Source organism: Micromys minutus, assembly GCF_963924665.1.
Source record: "Micromys minutus genome assembly, chromosome: 2".
Taxonomy (NCBI): Eukaryota; Metazoa; Chordata; class Mammalia; order Rodentia; family Muridae; genus Micromys; species Micromys minutus.
Window position 1 is genome coordinate 60,223,568 of NC_137971.1, and position 17,679 is coordinate 60,241,246.

At 47.1% G+C, this 17,679-nt stretch overlaps 1 protein-coding gene across 15 annotated transcripts in view; it reads right to left on the reverse strand.

Moving 5' to 3' along the window:
- Window positions 1-17,679, reverse strand: part of JAKMIP3 (Janus kinase and microtubule interacting protein 3) — a gene marked incomplete at both ends in the record, with an annotated part of 53,591 nt that overhangs the window by 30,956 nt on the left and 4,956 nt on the right. For all 15 annotated transcript variants that reach the window (XM_080912480.1, XM_080912484.1, XM_080912481.1 and 12 more), the window contains one exon: window positions 5,000-5,497. In XM_080912480.1, the coding sequence (XP_080768606.1) occupies window positions 5,000-5,497 (498 nt within the window). The remainder of the gene's footprint in view (window positions 1-4,999; window positions 5,498-17,679) is intronic.

Below are 17,679 nucleotides of genomic sequence, written 5' to 3' on the forward strand. Positions count from 1 at the left end.
AAGCCCAGCCCTGCTCAGGGCAGAAGTATCTCAGGTGTTTACTGGTGGCATTTTGGCCATGCTTTCTTTTCTGTCTTCTTCTTTCCACTAATCTTTCTCTGAGGCTCCTGAGTTCTTCCAGGCCACATCCCTTGTCCACCATTTAGTGCCCTGGCTTTGTGAGCTCTGTGGGATCTGCTGGCTGATGTGGCTCAACCTAGCCCCAGATCAGAATCTAACTATCAGATGAGCACCTCCTATATGCACTATGTTGAACAGACTTGAGTCACAGCCAAACAATGGCCACTGACCAGGCATAGAGACAGAATTTCAGATTATAGTGTCTGCTTTGGGGAATCTGAGATGAACCCAGAGCCTTCTCAATTCCCTTCCCCAGTGCAGCTCTCCCAGAGCATCTGAACAGAGGATCCTGGTCCACTGTGTTCTATCCCCAGGGCCTGGACTTTAGCAGGGTCCCCAGGCCTGTGTCCACAGCAGCTCTGGTTGTAATCCTGTCCACTAGCTGGTGTGCCATCTCTCCTGGGGTCACAGCCCCTGTTCAAATACTCTAGCATAAATGACACATGAAGGGATGACATTGGTCTATCAGGAGCTCCCAAGGTTCATGCATCCTTTTAGGACCATCACTGCTGACCTGGATGGTCTTAGCCTTTATCTATATCACACCGGTCTAAGGCTCTATGCTAGCCAGTGTGTCTGAATAAAAAAAAAAATGACAGTTTCTGCCAAATGGTATCAGGAACATAGATTGAGAAATGTTTCCAAATGTAACTGTGGCCAAGCTTTCTCTGTGGAAAAGGTTCTGAGAGTCCCAGCTTATCTTCCCTCACTTGGGACTTAGGAATGAGCTTTCTCTAGCCTGCTGGCCATTGCCAGTCTGGTCAAAGGCCCAGCCAATCTCTGTACACCCAGAGAGACTAGCCCTGCCCTGGGACTCTGCCCTGGGACTCGGGGACTCTGTCATTTCTCTGAGAACTGCTCTCGGTCCTGTCCCCAGTCCCTGGGTTAGGTTGCTTATGAGCAACTCCCCTCCCCACGTTTTCTGTTCTGCCCCTCTTTAAGCTTCTGCTCCAGAAAGCTTCTATTTCTGGCATCCTCATAAATGCCTCAGGCTCTTTGTCCATGCCAAGCTCTTGCCCTCTTGCCCCACGCTGTAGCACCCAAGCGGACCTCTGCCCTGTTATCGAGACCTTCCCAGTTCCCAGCAACTTGTTTTCAAGCCTGACACTTGCCTCAGACACATCTGTACCATGGAGTTCAGAGAGTCTGGCCAAACTCACAGGTGGGTTTCAGACAGCTGAGTGTTCTCTTATGAGCTACAGACCAAGTGGGGGTGATACAGGCAGTCCTGAGGTCTCCATCAATAAGGAGGTCCCCACTGGGCAGTACCACAGGAAGAGATGGTCCTGCACCTAGTGCCTTAAGCCTAGCTGCTAGACTCATAGGTAACAGTGGCGTGGCCTAGGGTTACACTGACTTACACCTCTTGGGTGTAGGGTTCAGCCCTTTCTTTGGGTTTTTCATTATGTCATCTGCACAACACAATTGATCCATCTCTGGAAGCAGTGGCTGAGGGTGGACTCAGGAGTAGAGAAGTGGTAAGCCTAATGGTTATGGGCAGGCAGTTGAGGTCATGAGCATGAGCATATGAACAGTCTCCAAGAGTGACACCTGGTGGCAGTGGTGAGTAATGCAGCAGGTGGAAAGTGAGTCTGAGGCCCTTCATTGTTGGATGGGATGGGATGAGAAGAAACAGAACTCTTAAACTGCTAAGCATGGTCTCAAGAGGGAAGCACCTGCCCTGCTAATAGTGTGTGCAAGTCTTCAATGACAGGTAAAAGATATTCTCCAGACTGATTATGGACTTTATAGGGAAAAACCCTGAGAAACTTTGAAACAGGCAAAACCACTTCGTAACTGTCTTTTCTGTAGAATCCCAGGGCCTGTGGAACTGTGTGGTCTCATAGAGAAGTGTACCTTGTATCTTAGATACTTCATGGCTCTGTGAGGAGAATGATTGTCTTGGTGGATACTGCAGACATTTCCTGCATGATGTACAGCTGAAAGCCATCTCTGTGGCTGTGAAGGATCGTATTTATTTCTTCCTGAGTTTAGTGTGCTCTGGGGATAGCACAGGAAGCAAAGCTCCAGCATTAAGCTACACCTTCAACTCTATTTTTGTGTATTTATTGGGATACTTTATACTAAGTTATTCCACCTACAGTCGATGGAAGGTTTAGTTCTTCCTTTCCTTCCTGATATCTTTGATTTTTTTTTCTTTCTCTAACTAAAGTGACTGGAATTTCTTCTTTGGAAAGAAAATAAAAAATGCCCTACCCCAACTCATGTAATTTTTGAAAGTTCACTTTAGATCTGCAGGTATCATACCCCTTTATACATCACACACATGTGCTCACGAACACACACACACACACACACACACACGCATTCACACACATGCATCCACACACATGCATACACAGACACAGACACAGACACACACACACACACACACACACACACACACACACACATGCACATATGCTGTGTGGGCTATAAAGGAGAGGCTAAGAGAATTGCTCAACAGTAAAGACAGGAATGGAAAGAGGCTCTGCAATGTCCCCAAACATGAAGAAGCTGAATCTTTGAATGTAGAATGTTCTCAGAGAGGAGCTGCTGTTAACCTGTGATTGGAAGAGAGGAGGTCAAAGGGTCTAGTTCAGAGAGCAGTTTCTTTGACAGAATGACAGAAACAAATAGGGAAGGTGAGAGTATTTTCTAGAAACTAGAACAGAAAGCTAAGGTTGGGAGGAAAATAATAAATTCAGTGCAAACAGGAAGCTCCAATTTCTGATGAGCAAATGTGGAAAGATGAGGCATAGAAGGGGAGTTGGACACTCACAGCAGGTTTCCCCAGCTGGACGACAATTAGAGAGAGCTCCTGCCTGCCTGCTGAGATGAGGAAGTCTGTGTTACCCACGCAGTACAGTGACATTTCAGAGGTGTCCTGAGCTCTAGGAGAAGGTAGGGCTGGTGGGGAACAGGGCAGAGGAGAGGGAAAGCAATGCAGAAAGGTCCAGAATTATTGGGCCATGTCCTGTTTAGCTGGGTGAAGAGATGGGAGGAGATGTGTTGCCTAAAGTATGTACATACCTCAAAGGCAAACGGTTGAAATTCCGTTTTTGACATGTCGAGAGATTTCCTGCTCTGCCGGACATGTGCGGTGCATTAGTGACACAGACACAGAAAACTAAGCAAACAGAACAATGTGAAAGAATACACGCAGGTGCGAGAGCCTTTGATACTGATGTGATGGAGCCTGGGTGACGTGTGGACCACAGCTGTGTGACTCTCAGCAGCAGGATGGAACTGTATAGCCTCCCCTTACCCAAGACAGAGCTAAACACTGGATGCTCGCTCTGACCTGGATCTTCTCTCTACCTTCCTGTCAGACCCTGTAACCCAAAAAAATGGAGGAATGGGGATGTAGCTCTGCAGTACACTTGCCTAGCATGTGTGAGGCCCCAGACTCAATTCCTACCCTGCAGGGGGGATCTGGCCCCTGAAGTGGTCCCACATGATCCCCCATGTTGACCTCTGGTCTATGTGTCAGTGGGAGTGGTTTGGATGTGTGCTTCCCACTCTCTGTTGAGTTGGGAGTTGGCAGTAACTGGCTAGGTCCTGCCCCTGATGCTCTCCTGGGCTGCAATGCTGCCCTTCCCTTTGGGTCTGGAGCCCCAGTGGTCAGAGCTAGTGATTACCCATCACACCTAGGACTCTTCTCAGAGTACTCTGACTTCCTCAAGGGCTTCTCCGAGGATTTCCTGCTGAGATGTACCCAGTCCACTATAGTGAAGCAGGCTAGGAACAAGGAAGGCACAGCACTTTGAAAGGGTGGCATTTCATGCAGAAGTGAAAAGGCCACATAAACTGAGGTGAAGACACAGACCAAGCATGTTGTGACAGTCTGGGATAAAGTTCAGGGACCCCGGCTGGCAGACCCAATACAGAGAGGGAAGGGATTATGTTCCGAGCTTTGTGGAGAAGTAAGATTGCCTTCCTCTGCTGCAGACATTAACTCTAAGCAAGACAAAAAAAAGGGCAGATGGAACAGGCGGAGTACATTTCTCCAGCAGCCTGATGGTGGCTTCCTCACTTTCCCAGAGCCACACCATGTCACAGGACATCACGTGGAATCTCAGGCCTTATCCTGGGGCCATGAAAGGTAATGCTGACAAATGGTTCTGAACAGATAGAGAGGGCTAGGGGGTGTTGGGGAAAGAAACATTCTGGAAAGGGGTTGGGCTTCCAGCTTAGGAATAGGGGGAGCATTCTCTGTTTAACATAGTAAAATCATGGTTCTTTCCCAATGCCTAGATTCTTCTTTCTCCTGAAATCTCATGCAGTGATGGTCTATACCATGTCTCTGGACACCAGAAACCCAGGGAAGTGAGGGAAGAATGACTGTCTGGGTACCACAACTAGAAAGATGGCTACATCCTACTGAGGAGGACCTTGATGCCCAGGGTACCTGGATCCTTGTGGCAGTTTGGATGAGATGTACCTCATAAATCCATGGCATTTGGATATTTGATCCCTGTGGGGCTCCTTGGGAAGAATTAGGAGGTACAGCCTTGTTAGAGGTGTGTCACTGGGGGCATGCTTGAGGTTCCAAAGCCTCCACCCCTACTACCCACAGTGTTCTTTTTGTTTCCTGCTTGTGGCTTGAAATGTGAACTCCTGACTGCTGCCCCAGGCCTACTACCTGCTACCTCCATAACCCCTGGAGGAAAGACAGGAATTTTGACTTGAAGCTTTTCTGTTCTAAGCGGAGACCAAGGAGTACTGTTGACTATGGTGGAGAAGCCTGTGGGGTCTTACCTACCTGTAGGTACCTGGCTATGCATTCCTGCACCTCTGGAGTTCTCAGAACTAATACGGAGGGACCAGAGCCGTGTGCCCTGCTGCCCACCCTCCCCCCTGCTCACCAGCCTCGTACCAGCCTGCGGATCTCACGCTCACACTCCTTCTTGATCCGGGTGATTTCTTCCTGGTGCAGATGGTAGACACTCCTGATCTCGGCAGCCTTGATCTTGTCGGCCTGGATGACCATGGTCAGCGCCTCCTCCACCTGCTTCTTGGCCCCTTTGAGCTCTGAGATCTCCTGCTGCATCTTGACCTTCTCCACCTCAAACCCCTTCTTGGCCTCCTCCTTCGCCTCACACAAGAGCACAGTCTTCACCTTGTCTGGCGCGCCATCCCGCAGGGTGTTGAGCAAGGCCTGCAGCCTCTGGTTCTCATTGTCCTTAATCTTGATGACCCTCAGCAGCTCGGCCTCGTGCTGCCTCAACAGTGCCTCCCGCACGGCCTGCAGCTCCTTCATCTTCTCCTCGTGCAGCTTGGTCTTGAGCTCTGTGACCAGGACGGCGTGCTTACGCTGCTCGTGTTCACGCACCTGCTTTAGCTCCTGGCTCTTCTCCCGCTCAACTTTGCTGACCTGAAAGACAGGCAAGACTGAGGTTGTTAGAGCCCAGAACCACCTGCGCCAACTGAAACATGCCTGCACTGGATGAAACAAGCCTTCACTGGCTGAAACAGGTCTGCACCAGCTGAAACAAGTTTGCACTGGCTGAAACAGGCCTGTACTGGCTGAAACAGACCTGTACATTTAAAGGATTGCTTATCTGCAAACTTAGGAGTTGTCTGACATTCCACATGTCCTTTTAACTGTTTGGGGGCAGGTATAGATGTACATGGTGGTCTGCAGCATATACAGCAGAAGAAGAGGCTGCAGTCATTCTCCACCCATGAAAATCTGCTCCTGGTCCCTCTAGGTGGAAGCTAAGCAGGACAAGAAAAGCTTCTCAATGGATGATGGGAGCACTGGCAGCTCCTTGCCTGTGAAGAGCTTTGAAGGCAGGTTCTGCTCATTCCTTCCAGATCTCATTTTTTCACACAATGAACCTGCTGCACTTACCTTCTATGGCATCCTTTGCAAATGGGGAAGCCTCTTATCAGCCAGGTTGTCTAGATGACACCTAGTACCTAGGCTTTGGGAACACTGTGACTACATGCTTTATCTTCATTCAAATGTTTGGGGCTCTGTCTAAGTAGTCACTCCACTATCGAAGATAGTGGATAATGGCTAAAATTTCCACATGCTCTGTTTGTCCTGTGGTGGAGAACCCGAGAACTTGCCTGTGGTCCACAGAGCTCACCTTCTGCCTTTTACCCATGCAGAGTCCCATTTCTCCCCGATGAGCAGTTGCATTCACAAAGCTCCCCAGTGCTCTGTCCTCCTGGTAGCATTTGAGTGTGCATCCCTCCACGAACCCCACAGGTCCTGATTTGATTAGCTGCTTTAACATCAGGACTGCCCCAGATCCATAGCCTACACCTCTCTGACCACTCACTCTAGAGGGCACCCAACCCTTTCCTTTCTTGTTGCTTTTCAAGGCTCCAAGCACACACATACACTGACCCCCCCCCAACCACCTTTTCTTTCTGGTCCTGAACCCTCAGATGTCCTTACTTGGTGATGCTGAGAACTATACCCCACCATCTGCATCCCAGAAGGGCCTACAGTCTGTTTTGGGCCTGATGGCTCTCTGGGCTTTCTAATTCTTGAGGATCAGTAAATAGTGCCCTATCAGGGTACAGATGATGTCACAGACCTGTGTATCCCACTTCCTGGTGAAGGAGCAGCCTACTTCTGTTGAAGAACATCCCTCTCCCAGGCTGCAACTGTTCTGATCAACTTCTGGCTCACAGTAGGTGTGCATACTCCTCATACTTGCTTCTGAAAGACAGTGCCTCTATGTGTCTCAGAGACACTCTGGGGAGCTGCCTGCTTGCTGCCAGGACCCTGGAACTGTCACCCTCTGCTGAACTTTCCAGGTCTTGATTGCCTTCAAGTCTCTCCTTCCCACAGTGGGACCATCAGCTTTGATATGATGATATACTCCACACACCACTATTCTATAGCAGCCGACTGTAGTGACTTCTTCCTGTGGTGGGCATCTATTGGATCCTTGCACGCCCCATCTTCCACTTCTCCTTATATTCTTTGGGGAGACTCTTGCTGGAGCCATCTTTGAGGGTTGCACTTTCCTTACAACCACCACCACCAAATCAGCAGCGAAGCTGCCAACTCCGCGTCCAAGTACATCTAAGGTCCCCTGCTTGCACAGAAAGCATTTACCTACTGAGCTGTCTCCCCAGCCCAATGGCTCCCACATGCTTAATTAGTGTCATGATCTTCAAACAAAACCTTTAACCCAGGGTCTTTGAGGACATCTAAGATCCAAACTGTTCCTAGTTTATTTGCCTCTGTGGCTGCCCTACTCTCTCCTCCCTCCCCCCACAGCAGCAGCTTCCAGGGACTGGCAGATAGACCTGTTTGCTGGTGCTGCCCCATAGGACAGGCATGTGATACTGACCCACACAGCTGGCCCCAGGGCTGGCAGGCCCCTGACTATCCCCTGTACACATAGGACAGCAGGCAGCCACCCAGCACTTCGGAATTCTGCTTTGCTGAACACAACATTTCTGGAAAGTAGAGCAAACAGGAAGCTTTTAATAGCATCCCAGATATGGAAAAAGAAAAAAAAAAAAAAAAAAAAAAAAAAAAACAGTGTTTGTTTGATTTCAGTTTTTTGAGACAGGATCTCACACTGTAGCTGAGGTTGGCCCAGAGCTCACATTGCATTCCAAGATAGCCTTGAGTTCACATCTTTCTGCTTCAAGCTCCCAAACATGGTGAGATTGCAGACCTGAGCAATCGCAGTGTTTCTGAATTAATTGAGGAAAGTCCTTCTCTTGCTCTGTGAATCATATGTAAAACAGAGAGAGAACACCCTGTGTGTTTAAAGGAAGGAGTGAAGAATGGCTGTATGGACAGCTACTCTCCCCTGTGGGCTAGACTCTGAGGGAGGGGCACATTGAGTCCTGCGTGGGACATGGTATTCCAGAACCAAGACCAGTGTTCATGCACCTAGAGCCTGGCTCTGTTCTCTCCGCAGATAAATATTCAGACCTTGTGAAAACTTTCCAAATGAGAATGAGGGGGAAAAATGAGTACATCCTGCATTGCAGAGCATATTATGGAGAGTGGAGAACAGTCTGAGCCAACAACCCAAGGCTGGGGAAGGCTACATTCCACCTTTAAGCTGTTGGAGACAAGATAACCCTGCCTCCAGCTACTTCTGCCTGGGCCTGAGAACTGGTCATGAACCAAAGACTACCTGTTCCCCAAATGTGGAAGGACTGACTAAAAATCTAGCCAACCACCTCTCTGGCCCTCCCAAAGCATCCACAGTGCCCCCCTAGGGCCACCAGCTTTCATCAAACCGTGTGGCAGAGTGGGACACCCATTCAGGGACAGTCATGGAAGCTGGGCAGGAGTTGGGCCCTGCAGGATCCTGGGAGACTCCTCTGTGCCCTGGAGAAAAGCCTCTAGGACACTGAGAATTGCTCAACACAAATGGTAGTTAGCTCTCTTAGAATTCTGGGAGGCTGGCTAAAGATAGACATGCTGGGGAGGAAGGATGGTCTTAGCTCACAGTGTTGGGGGTTTAGCCCATGGTCACTCAGCTCCACTGCTTCTAGGCCTGTGTATGGGGAAGAAGAGCACCATATCTGGGAAGAGATAGGAGGGAGAGTAAAGTGATTGACCTCATGGTAGCCAGGAGCCGACGCTGGCCACCTTCTGCCTCCTACTTTTGCTCCTCTGGTCACCAAAGACTACAGGGCAAAGCTATACACATATAGAACGGTTCTTTATTTCTTAGCTGCTGATCATGCCACCTGTCTCTGGACACCCTCCAGGACATGGCCAGAGTGTGCTTTAGTGATGCAGGTGTTTCTCGGTCTAGCCAAGTTCATAATCAAGATTAATCGCCACAGCCTTCCCCGACACAGGGCAGCCTCCGAAGCCTGCCAGGGCCAGAGTGTTTTATGTGTGGGCTTCTCTTTCCTGCTGGTGCTTCTGGGCCTTCCAGCAAGATCAAAAAAGTGCAATGGGGGGGAGGTTCTTCACTCGAGGTTGGGAGTCCTTCCTTTAGCCGATGTTCGGTTGTGATGAGCTGATTCTTTCCTCTAATTACTAAGTTGAGGGATAATAAACTGGCTCCCTGCCAACCTTGAGGTACCAACTAACTGTTTCCTGAGGATCATGTGGCTTCAAGCATATTTGATGGGCTCTGGTTCTCTGTAAATCGCACCCTCATTGAGACTTGGAGTGTTGCTCACATTTCAGGCCAGTGAACACCTCTTCAGGAGGCTCTTGAATTCTCTTGTTGAGACCCTCGAAGTTTCTCAGGGTGTGGGGTGTGATGTAGCCCAGGCTTGTTCCACTTATCTCTAGATGCTCTGGCTGCTTTTATTTTTCATAGAAGGTGATATTTCAGGGATAAGTCATAGCAGACGCATGTACGTATATATGTATGCATGCATGTATGTATGTATGTATGCATGTGTATATGTGTGTATGTATGCATGCATGCATGTATGTATATAAGAATATAGGTGATATAGATACAGATGACAGATATAGATCAAGATAGATATACAATGCAATATCACATGCACGTATATCCTGCAAGTTCACATCAACATTAAACTCAAAGGCAGGACCACAACACTTCCACCAGCACCCTGCTACAGCCGAGTCTCTGTTCTTTCACACTCACATTTCTGTTTTCAAGCAATCAAGGGGTGATGTATTCACCCATTTCTCACACTCACACTATACAGATAGTGGTTTCAGGAATCAGTAGTTTTTTTTTAAAGATTTATTTATTTTATGTATATATAAGTACACTGTAGCTGCCTTCAGACACACCAGAAGAGAGCATCGGATCCCATTACAGATGGTTGTGAGGCACCATGTGGTTGCTGGGAATTGAACTCAGGACCTCTGTCAGTGCTCTTAACTGCTGAGCCATCTCTCCAGCTCAGTACTCAGTAGTTTTAGTAGTGACACACTGAGTGTGATAACCATGAATGGATGGTGGCCTTGTACTTCCCATATGCCCCCACCACTACAGTGTGGTTGCATCCTAAATGTATGGACAGTTCCACAGCGACTCTAACCTGCTGTCCCTTCGTGCTTTTGTTGCACTCCCAACCCCCTGGTGAGGAATCTCAAAGGATTACACCTTATTTCCGAATGAATCTATCCAGATCGAGCCTGGCAGGTTGTCCTAAGCACAAGTCACGTGTGGCTTCTATGCCTTCACCTTCAGTGGGGTCTAACTCACAGAGGGACTCCAGGTTCCATGCTCGTGGCCTGGTTGGTGTCTCTGTCCACTTCTGTGATTTGAAGAGTCCTTAGGGGCAGCTGTAGAAATGATGCTACCTGAATTCCTGCATGATGTCCACTCTGCAACTGGATGCAGGCTTTACCAGACACACACCCTTGACCTTACGCTGGCTGCTCATTCTTCTCTCGGGCCACAGTTACTCTCAGCTGAACCATGATCACGCTTTTATTTCCTTTCCCTTATACACAGTGCACCTTGGCACCTGTGATTTCTTTGATGTTCTGAGTATACTCTCTAGGGTTGCTACTCTAGGTTTTGGTTTCATGAATACTCTTTCAGTAAACAGTTTCCCTTTTAACACTTCTTCTGTGTCTCAAAAGATAAATGCACTCACTACCCTTGCGAGGACCCAGGCTAGAGTCCTAGTACCCATATTAAGGCTCATAACTGCCTACAACTCCAGTTCCAGGGGATCCAATACCCATTCATTCTCCACTGGCTCCACTGGCTCTTGTATATATGTGGTACATATAAACTCATGCAAACACATGCACATAAAAAATTAAATAGATAAATAGATTAAATTTAAAATTACGTCATTGATTGATTGATTGATTGATTGATTGATTGAATGATTGATTGATTTTGGGTCAGGGGACACGGGCTATGCTCTTACTCTCTGAGCCATCTCAGCAGCCCCTGGCTTCCTTTTAAAGCATCCCAAGTGGTGTGTGTGTGAACTCTGATTTTGTGTCTCTGTCATCTGCAAGGACCCCTCCTGTCCTTATGTTAGGGTAACTGCTCATCTTTTGTGTTCACCCATCTTCTTTCTATTTCTTCTCGGTCTCTCCTTCCATTTCTCATGAAGTATTATCTGTTGGGATCATATGTTCACGTTCCTTCTTTATTTATACTTATAAATTTTCGTTTCTAATTTGTGAGTCTTGGCACATCAGTTACTCATTTTTTCTAACCTGGATTTATGTCCTGCCTTGCCCAGCTTTCTTGATGTCTTTAAGGTCCACTGTAAATAACTTCCATGGTCTCTTCTGCATGAGAGCGAGTTTCTGTGATGTGCTTTCACTGTTCTGTAGGGACATTTCTCTGTTTCCTGTCCCCTTTCTCTCTTTAGTGTATCTGGATAGGATCTGAGATTCTCCAATGGTCATTTGACATTGACATCCCACTCCATCCCAGCCTTCCCCCTAAGCAGTTGTGTCCCACACCACACAGAGTACTATGTCATTTTCTTCCTTACGCCTCCACAATGAGGCAGCATCTATAAGCCATGTAACCACCTCCTCAATACACTCCAAGAGTCGAGGCAAAAGCTAACTGGACAGTTTCCAAATTGACCAGTGTCACAAGGCTGAGCTTCTCACCTGCGATTTCTGGGGTTGTTTGTCCTCATGGCTCCCTGGAAAACTAGGGAGAGGGGTATTCCTGGTGCCCCTTTGTTCTTTATATTTTTCATATGTGTGTATGTATGTACATATAGTCTAGGCTGGTCCCTGCCTCAGCTTCCTGAGTGTGAGTATCACAGGTAGTCACCACTATATCTACTTTTTTAAAAGTCCTATTTAAATCTTATCGAACACTTGTGCCTGTGTGTGAGTACTTGCAGATTCCAAAGGAAGGCACTGGATTCCTGGAGCTGGAGTTATAGGAAGTTGTGAGCCACCTGGGAACCGAACTCTGATCCTTTGCTCTTAACTACCGAGCATATCTCCAACCCCATCCAAAACGTTTCCTCTGTTTACAGATGTGACAGTACACACCTAGGTGTAACACAATGCCTCAGAACACTTAAACAGAGAATTTGGTCCAAAGGGACCTCTGAGTACAGTAGCTTTGACCTGGCTTGGTAGTCCATCAGACTACAGACTACAATATACCATGGGTTGTCCCTTGTAGCCAAGTGGTTGAGCCTCAGCCAATAACAGAAGCCAAAACCTTGCAGAGACTGTGAAATTATGTACCAAACATGGCCGTCATGCAACACCTCTCCTGTCATTTCCTGGTTACAAAATCAGCCACTAAATGCAACTCAGGTCGGTTCCTGGTCTTTCTAATCCAATTAGCTATCTTGTCAGATAACTTCATAGTGTGGGCTCATATCTCTCTGAAACAATTCTCTCTACTGTCCAGTTTACCCTACTGATTCTTGCACACTTATTCTTCCAGGTTACAATTCGGGGATAGTGAATCAGTGGTTCAATTTGTTTCCTTAAGACTTACAACCTTAAGAGAATCCTCCCCATCACCTAAAGGTAGCAAATAGCCAAACACTTCTCAGAATACAAGTACGGGCTAGTGACCTTTGGCTTCATCAGCTGTGAGCACACAGCCTCTGCCTCATACAGTGGACTGATATACCTTATGCTTTCTTTTACTTGGAATTGGAGGCTGAATCTCACCCACCTTAGAAAGGTCTTCTTAAAGGGCTGGAGAGATGGCTCAGTGGTTAAGAGCACTGGTTATTTTTTCGGAGGATCCAGGTTCTCAGTACCGATATGGTGGCTCACAACTGTCTATAACTTTAGTTCCAGGGTTTCTGATGCTCCATTTCAATCGTTATGGGCACTACATGCACATGGTGTACATACATGTATGCAGACAAAGCACTCATACACATAAGAATAAGTCTTTAAAATGTCTCCTAAGCAGTATGTACTTGAAGCAACAAACTGCTCTACAGACTTGAGAGGCCGTGTACTGGAAGGCTTGACCAGACGCTATTCAGAATAATGGATAGCTGAGCCGAAAGTGAAGTGCAGGCTGCAGAGGTCCTGTGTCAGACACAGTGCTGGGACTCACTTGGGATGACCACTTCCCATCCGAGGGAAGGTGCCGCCCCCCACTTCCCCCCCCCCCCCGAGAAATCCACATCTCAGTTGTTTATCGACATCTATGCAAATGGATGGTTCTCAAACAATAATCAACAATACTGGGCGCCCTGTATACAGCTTGAAGGTTTTGTGGTTTTAAATTAGATGACTGGGTACAGTCCTACTCCTTAGCTCAAAAGTGATGCTTAATTACCCACTTTTCTGGCTGGAAAGGACATGCTCTCTGATTATTTTTATGAAAATAGTCTGCTAGCCTTCAACTATGAGTGTTCTAGAATTGAGGTCATTTTTACAGATCAACTCTCCAAGGACTAATTCCTTTTCTAAGAACAGACACCAAGCAGAACACACAAGCACGCACACACACACACACACACACACCTGAGCCCATATGCCACATCTGCACCCATGGTCTGTCTGTCTAGCTTAATCTCACCAGAGAGGGTAGGAAGATAATAAAAAGAACTCTCAAGCAAAACTTTGCCCTGGAAAGGCCTCTAGAAAGGTAGGTTTTGCTAAGGCCTTTGTCTGGCATTAGTTGGGGAGGAGTTCAGTAGCCTCTCTGGTCTGGGGTGTGTGTGTGTGTGTGTGTGTGTGTGTACTCATGTGTACGTGCGAGTGTCCTTAGGTGACCTCTTTGCTCATTAGAGCAGTCCCAGAGCATCTCCAGCTAGGCTGAGGGATGATTCAGAGCAGTGTTCTGTGATTGGTTGATGGCCTGTGGCATATGTAAGAACTATCTATTGGGTTGGAGCCGCACTACTAATGTTTCACACACCTGCTTGTTAGGGCCACGTCTTCTCACTAGGAGCATGCTCCCTCTTCTTTGCTCCCCACCCCCATCCCCAGGTCCTGACAAAAATGTGTATTTTAAATTTTAAAGATTAGTTGAATGATTGCTATGAGGGACAAGAAGTTCAAATGTGAACAAATCAACTAGATGTCTATGTCATTGGGGATTAAAATGTTACACTGTACCATTTTTAGGGAGAGCAAACGCTTGTGAACACATGCTAAGAATGACACTTGGGTCCTCTGATCTGAAAACTACAGCCTGTTAGAAATTCAAAAGGGGAACAAAACAGATTCAATTCTCTTTATAAACCCAAACACTCCATAGTATAAACAAGCCAGCATTCCCCAAACTGACTGATAAATTCAATGCAATCCACCCACTGAAATTAACAAGTAGATTCTAAAATTTGTATGGAAATAGAAAGACCCAAGATGACTTAAAGTAGCTTTTAAGAGAAAGAACAAAATAAAAACACGTGCACTATAGAATCCAATCCAGTCACGGAAGTGTTAGGAACAGAACTGGCCTCAGACAGACACAAGAAAACAGACCCGGCTCACAACGACAACAGGGCTGGTCCAGGTAGAGGCTAAATTGAGCTTCTCTTGAGAGTAGTAGCTAATCTAGGTGAACAGTCCTTGGAGTGATGCCAGAGGCAAGAGGCTAAGCAGAAAAATCAGAGGACCAGGCCCAAGCCCAAATCACTACTATGTTGTCAAAGCAAAGCTGAACTACAGAGTCACATGACATAGGGCATTATTTGGGAAGACAAAAGATGCAGCCCATAGTGCTGTGCCTGTACATACATGCTCACACAAGTGCCTTCTGCAGGCTATAAACATGTGCTGTGATACAAGGTATAAGGCCACTTCTTTATAATCAGGATCTTGTTAAGTACTGTAGGCTGGCCTGGGACTTGCTATCTTCTTACTTCCCCATCCCAAGTGCCAAGATCATGTTTGGGTGTCCTCTGTGCTCTGTGTTACAGCCTTTGGAAATTAAATATGTGGATGGAGGAAAAGGAGGGAGAATTATATAATATAATTATAATATGCTTAAAATAAAAAAAATTAATTTTAGTAAATATGAAGCTGTATGCGCCTTTACTCCCAGCACTCAGGAGTCAGAGGCAGGCAGATCTCTGTGAGTTCAAGGGCAGCCTGGTTGGTGTACAAAGTGAGTTCCAGCACAGCCAGGTCATTGTACAGGGAAACCTTGTCTCAAAACACCCCCAACAAAAATGTGGTGCTATGTCTGCTCCACACTCATATGGAAGACTGTCACTACTGTGTGAGGCACAAAACTCAACTCTAGGAGAGCTTTGGAGATGTCAAAGGCAAAATATAGGATTTCTAGAAAAGAGGCTGGAGAGACAGCTCAGTGGGTTTAGCACTTGCTACAAAAGCCAGAGGACCAGAGGCTGGATACCCAGCAGCCACACAAGTGTAGGGCAGCCCTGGCAATCCCCTCATGACTCTAGTGCTCGGGATTACAGAGAATTCCCCGAAGCAAGAAGCAAACTTGATAGCTAGACTAACCTCATCAGTAAACTCTGGGTTCAAGAGAGAGCCTCAACATCTAAGTAGAGAGTGGTTGAGAAAGATACTCAGTGTTAACCTTAGTCCTACATAGACATGCGAATGGCCATGCATACATACCCACGCCCACATCCACACCCCTACACGTGCATACATGCATGCACAGCACACTCAATCAAAACTGAACTTGTAGGAGAAGGCATGGGGAAGTGTCTCCATAGCCTTGGCACAGACAAGGGTTCTTCTCAACAAGCAAGTTTAAGAGGAATCTGCACAGCTGCCCTGTCTGTGCTTCCTAGGTCTCCTCAACCGTGCAGCAACTGCCTCTTCATCAGCGACCACTCCTTCCCAGTGAGGCCCTAAAGCAGCACACTGTGTGTACACACCCTGGTCTCCTTAGCAGCACACTGTGTGTACACACCCTGGTCTCCTTGGCTGTTTCCCAGGCCTAGATAATGAGGTGGCTCTGTGCTCTTTCATTCTCATTAGCAGAACTGAGAATAGTATCCTACACATTCATGCTCATCTCTGACTCTCCTACGAACATTCCCAGCAATCACTGTAAGGAAACCGCAGCAGCATCTTTAATGTCCTGGTACCTGCCGTGAAGTCAGTTGCAGAGCAGGGGACCTGCTCCAATGTCTTCAGCAACTTCAAAGGGTGCCAACCCCAACTAGCTCCTCAACCAGGAACTTGAGCACTAGTGACACATTAAACAGTGTGACATATAAACATTTGTTTTCATTTGTGTTCCTTGGAGAAGGCTCTCTGGAGCTCCTGGTCATCATCTACTCTCTTCTGGGCTGGATTAGTGACTTCTGCAAGCTTGGTTTGCTGGAATCAGGTCAAAAACCATTAGGGGGTAAAAAATTTATGTGACAAGTGCTTTGAGGCTAGGTGTGTGTGGCATTGTGATCACATGGGAGGCACATTTCTTACTTTAAGTCATGCTAACAACAACACAAAGATGTGAGATCACAGTCTCAAAACCTAGCCATAAGGCTGGAGCGATGGCTCAGCAGTTAAGAGCAATGTTTGCTCTTCCAGAAGACTCAAGTTCAATTCCCAGCATCCACATGGCAGCTCACATCCATTTCTTCCTCTAGCTCCAGGACTTCTAAGAGCACTAATTATGCATGTGATACACAGTCATACATGTGGACAAAACACCCATTATACATATATTTTTTTACTTAAAAAAAAACTAGCTACAATGTAGTATCTGATTTAGAGACTCAAAGATGTTTGTTTGTTTGTTTGTTTTTGTCTGTTTCCTTACAAGAAGTGGGGGAAATGAGAAAACCAGTCGAAGCTATAGAGAAAGACATACAATGAAAAATAAAGATTACACCCAGATAGCTGAGGGTGTGGGCTTGTCTGATACATGTGCAGAACAAGGTTGGCCTCTGGCAGGGTCAGGAAGCCGGGTTGCCTGCTCCATGCAGAAAGAGCCACAGCTGTGGGAAATAAAGAGAATCCTGTTCTTTGAGCCCCGGCTACCTCCAAACCTCCCTATGGGAATATTTTTCCCATTCCATGAGCACAGAACCATTAATACCCAGAATAGTATGGGTATGGTCCCCCAGGGAAACACAAGCAACTTCCCTCTATTAAAGTTCAAGACATTGGCATCAAGTGCTGTGAAAATACAGCCGCTTGGGACCGTGCAGACAAAAACATAGATCAGACGTGACTGTGCACAATCAGCCGAGGAAAGGCTCAAAGTACATGTTTATCAATCGTGTAACTTAATAACGAGGATCAGAAGAAAATTCCAGCACCATGCCAGTTGCCACAGGGCTTCCTTCCTGCTTGTCTTCTTTCGCTGCCAACCATCTGAGGGCTCCACACTTGGCTCTGGGTCTCTTTATTCCGATATACTCTCAAATTGAAATTCTTCAGTACCTGGTGACTCCCACACCCACTCAAGCCCAATTCTCCCCGAAGAATGCTCAGCTGCCCAGCTGACAGCCTCCACTTGGTTATCTTGGCAAGTCTCTTGGGTACTTTGCCAAACCACAGCTCTGGATGCCCCTACAAACTCCTCACCCAGACTCTCTCTCCAACTCAAGCTGAAACCTGGGGAGTCTGCTGCATGCACACTCACGAGCATATGCACAGCTTTAAGTTGGCCCATCCAGGCAGGGCACACGGAACTGGCTGCCATCCTCTCCACCCTCCCAACTGCTCCCTCTGCTTCCCCGACCTCCACAGTATCCTGCTGCTGTTTTGAA